This window comes from Spinacia oleracea, chromosome 1, assembly GCF_020520425.1.
Source record: "Spinacia oleracea cultivar Varoflay chromosome 1, BTI_SOV_V1, whole genome shotgun sequence".
In the NCBI taxonomy this organism is placed as follows: Eukaryota; Viridiplantae; Streptophyta; class Magnoliopsida; order Caryophyllales; family Amaranthaceae; genus Spinacia; species Spinacia oleracea.
The window spans coordinates 45424297-45432601 of record NC_079487.1 but is presented as its reverse complement, the minus strand read 5'-3'; the positions used below and the strand labels follow the sequence as shown (position 1 = coordinate 45432601).

At 36.9% G+C, this 8305-nt stretch overlaps 2 protein-coding genes across 3 annotated transcripts; one reads left to right on the top strand and one right to left on the bottom strand.

Annotated features, from left to right (window-relative positions):
- Window positions 1–274: 274 nt before the first annotated feature.
- LOC110805200 (uncharacterized) lies at window positions 275–2843 on the top strand. The gene is made up of 3 exons (XM_056834480.1): window positions 275–308; window positions 1577–1645; window positions 2242–2843. Exon 3 carries the CDS (start codon window positions 2299–2301, stop codon window positions 2623–2625), a length of 327 nt encoding a protein of 108 aa, XP_056690458.1. The 5' UTR covers window positions 275–308; window positions 1577–1645; window positions 2242–2298; the 3' UTR covers window positions 2626–2843.
- Window positions 2458–5557, bottom strand: LOC110805199 (cytokinin dehydrogenase 1). 2 transcript variants are annotated; one of them, XR_002537921.2, is made up of 6 exons: window positions 4578–5557; window positions 4306–4433; window positions 3958–4218; window positions 3608–3870; window positions 3093–3500; window positions 2458–2597 (listed from the first exon to the last, which is right to left on the bottom strand). XR_002537921.2 is itself a non-coding variant. In XM_022010802.2 (5 exons), exons 1-5 carry the CDS (start codon window positions 5230–5232, stop codon window positions 3179–3181), a joined length of 1629 nt encoding a protein of 542 aa, XP_021866494.2. In that variant the 5' UTR covers window positions 5233–5557; the 3' UTR covers window positions 2944–3178. The 2 variants fall into 2 exon arrangements, 1 of the variants encoding a protein (XP_021866494.2); XM_022010802.2 differs by lacking the exon at window positions 2458–2597 and having other exon boundaries at window positions 2944–3500.
- Window positions 5558–8305: the final 2748 nt, after the last annotated feature.

Here is an 8305-nt window from a genome sequence, read left to right as displayed (position 1 = left end):
CTGAAAAGTTTGTAATAGCCCTACGCATAGGAGACATTAACCCGATTACTAAAATGACCTCATGTGTTCCTGTCTAGAATAGAGATAAATGCGTGTCAAGCGCTATTCACTGCCACGCCCCCCTCCAACCCCAACTCCTCGCAATTCAATCACTACGATGGCGGCAAAAGGGAAAAAAAAAAAACTACCTAAGACGCTGAGCATCCTCCACACCGCACTAGTACAATTTGCAATTCTACTCATTTTCCGGTATATATATCTCTCTCTGTTTGTCGTCATTTCATTGCGTCGAATTTCCTGATTCTCTGGTAAAATCCTTGAATTTGTTTAATGAATTGTTTTTTTTTTTGAGGAATTTGTTGATAATCGTGTTTCCATCTTTAATATGTATGTTGATCGTTAATTTCCTTGTAAATTTTGGATTTCGATTAAATTTTAATTTTATATCCCTCCGCAATTGTGCTGTGTTATTTTCGGTATGCTAGCATAATATGTTTGTCCATTTGTCCGATTTCAAATCCTGAAGTTGATGCTGAGCTTGCGCTACTACGTGACAATTTAAGGTTTTTGATGCTGATTGCTTGTCAAAGTTGTAATTAGTAGGTTTTTGTTGCTGTTCTGCCTACGGGAAAGTTTAGTTTTGTCTACGTTAATAGGACTCGAGCACTTGTGTCGGACACGAGAATGTGTCCAAGTGTAAGGACTTAGGCTACCATTTGACAAAATTCATGTTTTTGTTAAAAATTGAAGTATCCATATCCAGAGTGTAGAGGTCAAATGAGGAGTGCGAATGATGTAGGTCTAATTAATGTATATTAGATGGAGGGAAATAAAATGTTTTCATTAAAACACAATTTAGTAAGTTTCGGTTGATATTGGTCTACATTAGTAGCAATCTTAAGAAGTTTTCAGAATTTGGGGTATTGAGCGCGCTCATATAGAAGATTGTAATGGTGTGCGTGACATTTCTCTTAATCTCATTGATTGGTCTAACCCTTTCTCCCTCCTACGAAATGGGAGAGAAAATTATTTCATTGTGTTGGTTGGTTTTCTTTGAATTTGCGAATGATTTGTCAGGATTGGTTCTGTATGTTTAATATGGCAATTGGCAAGGGTTTCACTGTAGCAGAATATGTGTTTTATGACACAGTTTCTCTTTCTGTATGCCACAACCAACGTTTCTTCTGAAGAACTTCCTCTTGTTAGATGTATGCCTGTCTAAAGCAACCTTCTGTTCTGCAACCTCATTGAAGGCTTCTGATCTTTGAGTCTTAATTTAGATACCATGTTGGAGTAGTTTATCTCAAATTTATCATAAGTGATTACGTCTTATACTCTTATATAATGATATATATGGTTGAGAATAAGTTATATATTCTCTCAGTCTATCGACTCTATCCTTCTAGTTTTAGATTCAGAACAACTACATCTGCTGATTTGAAACTCCTACTATAGTTGAATGTAAGATTTACATTGGTTGGCCCTTAAAACTGTCTTCCATCATAGAGTTTGGACAATTATTTGAGATTTGTATTTTTGCAGGATGTATTAATCTGTTTACGTGACTTAAAAACAGCTTGCTGACGGTGCCACTTGTGTATATTCAAACCCATCATGGACGATAAAGGAACTGGAAAAAAAATTGGTACTGGCCCTTGCTACTTCAATTTTGTTTACAACTTGATCTTTAGATCTACTCTTCTAAAACTCTTTGGTGCTTATGTATGATTTTCTGTCAAGAATATTATTAGTTCTAAATTAGTATAGACCAGGTCATTACTTCCTCTCAATGCACTTTACTGTGTCAATTTAACCATGAGGCATCCTGCTGATGTTAGCTTTTTATTGACGGTGTTTGGTATCAGATAATTATGTCATTTGTTAAAATCTGGAACAGGAAAATTTTAAGCCGCATCTAGCTGAAAAGTGTCCCATTTCTGGAATTCGTTGTCTTGACTCTTGAGATTTGCATTATCACCATTTAAATATTCCTTAATCACCATGTTCTTCGATTGAGTGGTTTATGGTTGTATTTAGTTGTTAGTTTTCAATCTCCGTATCTTCTTGTGTTTGCATATGTCCTGTGGTTGTTTTGGCATGATGTTCTAAACTACGGTCGTCTTCACTACTTGTTGGTTACATACGATTCTTAGTTTCCTTATTTCTTGAACGTTGTTGTATCTCGTACTTTTGTTCCTTCCTTCACTTATACTTAAAGGAGCTTTATACATGTCAGATAAGATTGACAGTGTCCAAAGCAAAGGAGGAGCTGAATCTAAGAGGGCTCAAGGGGATGTTATGCCTAAGCAGGATTCATTCTCTGCTGAAGGTACTGTACAATTCAGATTGAATGATCCCCAATCTGAGGGAGAAATTGCACTAAAGGAAGCACCTGGACATTGTGACACATCAACAGATATAAATATGGAGGCAGCTATAAATCCTGATGATGTTGTACGAGCTGGAGGTTTTGGTGCCAGAGATGATTTAAGTAGTCCTCTTCCTATCGCAAGCGACTCAACTGACTTTGAAGCTTCTTTACTTGATGCACGTGACTATGAAGAACCCCAGGGTGAGAAACGCCGACCAGGCCTTGGCTGGAGTGAAGATAGAGTGTCAGACTAAAACTGTTGTTTCAGGAAATTTCTTTCAGATTTTAGTCTAGTCGCAACTCACAACTATAGTCACAAACTTTAAAATGCTAAAGGTACGTTTGTAATACATTCAGCTACTGTTTCTAGTTCTTTATGGTTCTGTGCTTTGTTGTTGACTTGCTTTGACTACCAAAAGACACTCTTGCTGTGTCTTTTCCTGTGGGTCAATTTAAGAATCCTTTTCCGAAATCTCTATCAACCTTTGAAACATTCTATATTTCTCTGTTCTGTGGTTGTCTTTCTAACTTTACTTTTTCATTGGCATATGCAACTGTATCAACTCATCTTTAAACTCGGATACAAAAATGGGTGTCTTGTTCCAAATTGTTATGAAAACGTGTAGAACAAGAATTTAAATCAATGAATGCTGTACTCTGTGAACTTGTAGAGATACTAACATGCTGAAAGATGTGCTAGCTATGTAGATGGTCTACTTACAGACTTAGGCTTTGATGCTTCTCTCTTTTTTGTTTTGACTTTTGGAGTGACCGATTTGAATGAGGTTCTTGAGATGTCAGCCAATATCATGAAATGGCTCTTCCTTTGCGGAAGATTCTTTGCCCTGGTGTGAGAATTGATAGAGGGTCATAGGTTAGTTTTCTTCTTGCAAAAACATCCCATCGAGGCCCAAAATGAGCTCTCCATCCATCCTGAGTGTCAAAATGTGGCAGATATTGCTTTGCCCCAAGCTTGGCCATCTCACAGAAGTCTAATATTCTTTTGTTTTTGGTTAAAATATTTTCGAGCCCGTCTGATCCAGACGAAGATGGCATTGCAGATGTTAGAAATGCTACAAGGTAAAATACATCTTCAGAAGGGGTCACCATCGACGTCTTGTGATTCCATCTGTTAAGCATAATACACACATTCCCAAAAAAAAATTGATTCCACTTTAGTCTTCTCTATGAGGTGGAATAGTAGACATAGACAAGCACATTCAGTTAAGCAAGTACCTTGACTGGTTTACGGGGTAAATGAGGATTGGGCCGTTGCTTGTATCTGTGAGGATATGACCGAATACCTCCTCAGCAAAACTGTATATCTTACTCTTGGGAACCAGAAGATTTAACCAAGGATGAGGAACATCCCACAAACCTTTCTCTCGGAGCTTTATTTCTGATAGGTGAACTCTGTTTAGGAAATTTACATACGATACTTCTGACTGGAAAAGTGTGTGGGAGATATAGTTTAATTTGGACAGCAAATGTTCTGTTTCCTGCAATTTGAAAGCCACAAGAGGTTCATTCCTGAATCATGATTTTTACGTTTACCGGCATATGAGAAGGTAGTTAGAGATTCTAACCTGGTTTATAATGTTCCCATCCTCAGGATTAAAGTACTTGGCCATTTCGAGGCAGTAGAGAGTTTTTCCTTCAGAGCTGAATTGACTAGCCTGCAGGGGTTCTCTGGGGCTGAAGGTAGATCTCCAGTTATTAATTAGACCTGTCCTGTTTATTATGACGAAGCCTTCAATATAATCAAATGAAATATCTGATGATATTAGCTGTTCTTGATCCTTGGTAAATAAGTTGAAATCTGAGTATAGTACTCTAATCCATTTCACCTGTCGGAGTGTGGAAAAAGTTTTCAGATGACCACAAGGACCTTTATGATTCAACAGTTGAAGTCAGATTAACGGTGGGATACTTACCGATCTGGGAGCTGGCTCTAGAGAGATTCTGGCCCTAGTGATGATGCCAAACTGCCCTAGTCCCCCAAGAACACCATAAAAGAGGTCAGCGTTCTCTTTAGCCGAACAGTTCAATATATCTCCTTTTCCTGCACCCATGAAATTAACAAAATAGCCGACATGTTGCATTAAATGTGATCTTGTTTAATGACACTTATATGCTGAAATATAAGATGCCCGAATTTATTCATCTGATATTCAAGAATTTAAATAGAACAGAGCTAAAAACTTACCAGTTACAATTTCCAGCCGATGGACATTGTTTATTTGAGGTCCATATCTGAATGCTTGTCCACTAATCCCGGCATTTGATAAAGTTCCCCCGACAGTCAAATAAAGGTAGTCGGTCCATGATTTAGGTGATAATCCCTGTTTTAGGGTCTCATGCAGAATGTTAATCCACAATTCACCCCCCGAAACATCAACATAAGGTTGCTCGCCTGTATGGACATGCATTTTTGGTTCTTCTAGAGATTCCATGCTGATGACAATGCCACCATGGCTTTGAGATTGACCTTGAAGTGAGTGACCATGGCCTCTTGCTGTAACAGTGAGCTCTGAGTTATGACCCATGTTGATAACATGTTTGATGGTTGTAGAGATGTCAGAGACTGTTTTGGGTAACAGAACCGCCATCGGAAGAAAATGGTATCTGTTACCAAAGTCATTTGCCACACGGCGGGTATTTTCGAAATCGAAATTACCATTTAGATTTAGTTTCTTAAGTGATGATACTAGCTCAAGTGAGCTTAAGTTTGTGAAATCTGGGGTGGCATGAGGAAGGTAAGAGCAATGATTGATATTATGCTCAGCCAAGTTTAACAAAAGAACTAAGAAAACTTTTAGCAGCATCTCTGCACTTTGTCTAAAGAACTTACACGACAACATTTTTTTATCAAAGGGGCGTTTATGTTATGTTGATCGAGTTATAAGTTTTGTGAAACGAGATGTGAGTTTCGTGAAAATTAAGAAGAAGAAGAGGAAGTGAAATCTGGGGGAAGTTGGGCCTTTCTTTTTGAAGCAAATGAAAGTAGAGGTGTGGAAGAGATTCAATGTGGGAGGGAATTTAAAGGGAGTGCCTTGGAGGCCTGAGTCAAATGCGGTCACGTATGTTACTAAGTGGTGGAAACTTCATTAAGAGATTGACATTTGCTTACTGTATGGTTTTATTAATAATTTGTAGGCCATCATCGTAGACTTGGTGTGGGGGCTGGTTTTGCTAACTTGATCTAAGATTAGCTGCCTTTTTTCCCCTTCATTTTTCCTTCTTCTTTTTGTTTGTGTGTTTTCATGTGTGGTTTGATGGTTACAAGTACCCGTTTTTCATACAGAGACTGTATACATGTATTTCTCGCCTTTTAGAAAGCAATGATGATACCTTGTTCGAGTATTTTTTTTTCAACCGGAACCTTTATACGAGTACTCAAATCTATATTTCATCTAGTAACTCATTTATCTTTATTTGGATAAATTGTTTATTTTCTGTTGTGTTCATGAATAGACGGGGGTTTCTATTATGTACCCAGGAGTTTCTGCTCAATTGAACATTTTGAATTGAGCAAAAATCATCAAACAAGTTAAAAATGTACAGTTAGATGAATCTAACTCTAGGCAAATGGACTATATTAAGCTGTATACTTGTTATACTACGTATATGGATTTAGACTTTAATTCGATCTTCTAAACCAGACTGATCAGTAGCCATTAATCGACTTTGGACTTTTAGCACAGTGATTCACAGGGAGAAGAAACAGGTGTTAGTATGATGGATGGGAACTACTGACAACACCGTACCCCCCCTTCCCCCCCAAAAGAGAAACTTTCCGTAGATTCTTTTTTGAGGTAAAAGTTTGCTTAGTTTTCTTTAAAATTTAACAATTTAGGAAATGAGTATACTGTATACATTTCAAGTGGATTATCGCCCACCTAACCTAGCCATCAAGTATTTGCCTGGTCCTTGCTCTTATCATTTCTTTCTTTTCCCCCCTTTTTTGGGAGAATATTATAGTCTAATTATATCTTTTGTAGATTTCTTGTCTTGGATTATTATCTTTTACTTAATAAATAAGGTCTATGGAGCCATGGAGGAGGGATCTGATAATACACTTATCAGAATGACTGGGTAAATTATCCATGCACAAGAATATGTATATAAAAAGGCACTTGAAATCCCCTTAGGCACTTTTTATTGGCTCCTAGACAGTGGCGGATCTAAGGTAATACGGAGTATGTAAGTAGGTTCAAAATATCTTTTGCAGTGCAAATAGTAATTATTTTTTTTAAAGAGAAGTACAAAAAATTTAGATTTTATTAATAAACGAAAAAATCAAATTTTAACACTTGTAAGTTGTAACAGTGGCTTCGCCCCTGCCCCAGGCAAAACAATTTTGAAGAGGCACACTTGAGTTGCACACCCGTCATTTTTTACGGTTTTTTTTTGTTTTATCTGTTTTTATATTATTTCATTTTTGGTAAATATCTTTTAATCTTACCCTTCCAAGCTAACAATTTATCCACCTTTCTACTCTTATTTTATCCATATTTTCCAAGTTTTGCTTTAGTTGCGCATCTATAGTAATTGAGTAGAACAAAAGAATACATAGGTAGTTACACTTTTCATCTACAGAGTGGCCCGGGCTTGATATTTACGCCACCTGGTTTGTTGTATATTTTTCCTTTTGATGAACCTTCTTTATACGGCTGTGAAATCCTGGGAAAATCCGAGATTGCACAAATATTAAAAAAAAAAAATCTCTTAGATGTCTTCTTAATGTGTTGGTTGGTGATCCCTACTATGGGGAGTGGTAGATACTGTGTTCTGTAGGTAGCTGGGAATGAAAACTAACGAAGTGAAAATCAACAGTAGAAATGCTATTTCTAGTTTACCTAGGTCATTGGCCTTACCTTTTTAAGGCAATAAGTCTCTGCATTTCCCAAATAAGGAGAAAAAACTAAAGTGACTTCAATGTACAAGAGTGGAAAAAAATCTGTCTCTGGATCTTGCAAATTGCAGTAGCAGTAGCACGCTATTTGGTGGAACTTGTGCTGAGATCTTGATCGGAGAGTGATTGACGGGGTTGGCCCCTACTAAAGGGCTCCCAGAAGGGTGGCTCTGAGTTGGATTTGTGGGGTCTCTGCTATTGACCTGAGTTTTCTGTTTTTGCTTATGGTGTGGCCACGTTTTCAGGCTAATAGTTTTATATTTTTAGGTTTTCTTTTAGCTTAAATAATACTCCTTCCGTCCACACATTATCTTCTTGGAGTGTTCACAAAAATCTAATGGAAAACCTAAACCTAAATAGATTCTCTAGCTTAAGACTCCATTTATATTGACAGATCTTTTCATGTTCTATTTTTTGTCATGTTAAGGTGTGGAAAACAATTTTCCCAAAGTGAAAAACATTTTCCATTCTCATGGGAAGGAATTTCACATTTTCCTCTCAAATCTTTTTCGCGCCAATGCATCATCCCATTTCCACTTCCATTTCCTGTTACTTTATAAATTTTCTTGTAATAAAACAAACAAATGAAAACGATTTTATAATTGTGCTTTCTCTTGAAAATGTTCTCCATTAAAACAAATGGAACCAACTTTCTTTCTCTCACTCTCTCTTTTCATACGTGACATAGGCCCTATCACCCATTAATACTCCCTCTGTCACAGAATACTCGTTACACTTTCCTTTTTTTCCGTCCTAAATTACTCGTTACACTTTTTTCCAACCTATTTTAGGAAAAGTTTTATTATATTTTAATAGATGTCCCTTTCTCACTTTGGCCCACCGCACAAATATTTTAATTTCTACTCTCCTATCTTTCAATATAAAAATATCATACATTCTCTTTCCTTTAATATTGAAATGCCCCACTAAATTCCATCACATCTACTTTTTAATAAAATAATAAATTGATAACCACACTACTAATTATCGCATTAAACTGTGTGCAGGAGAGTGTAACG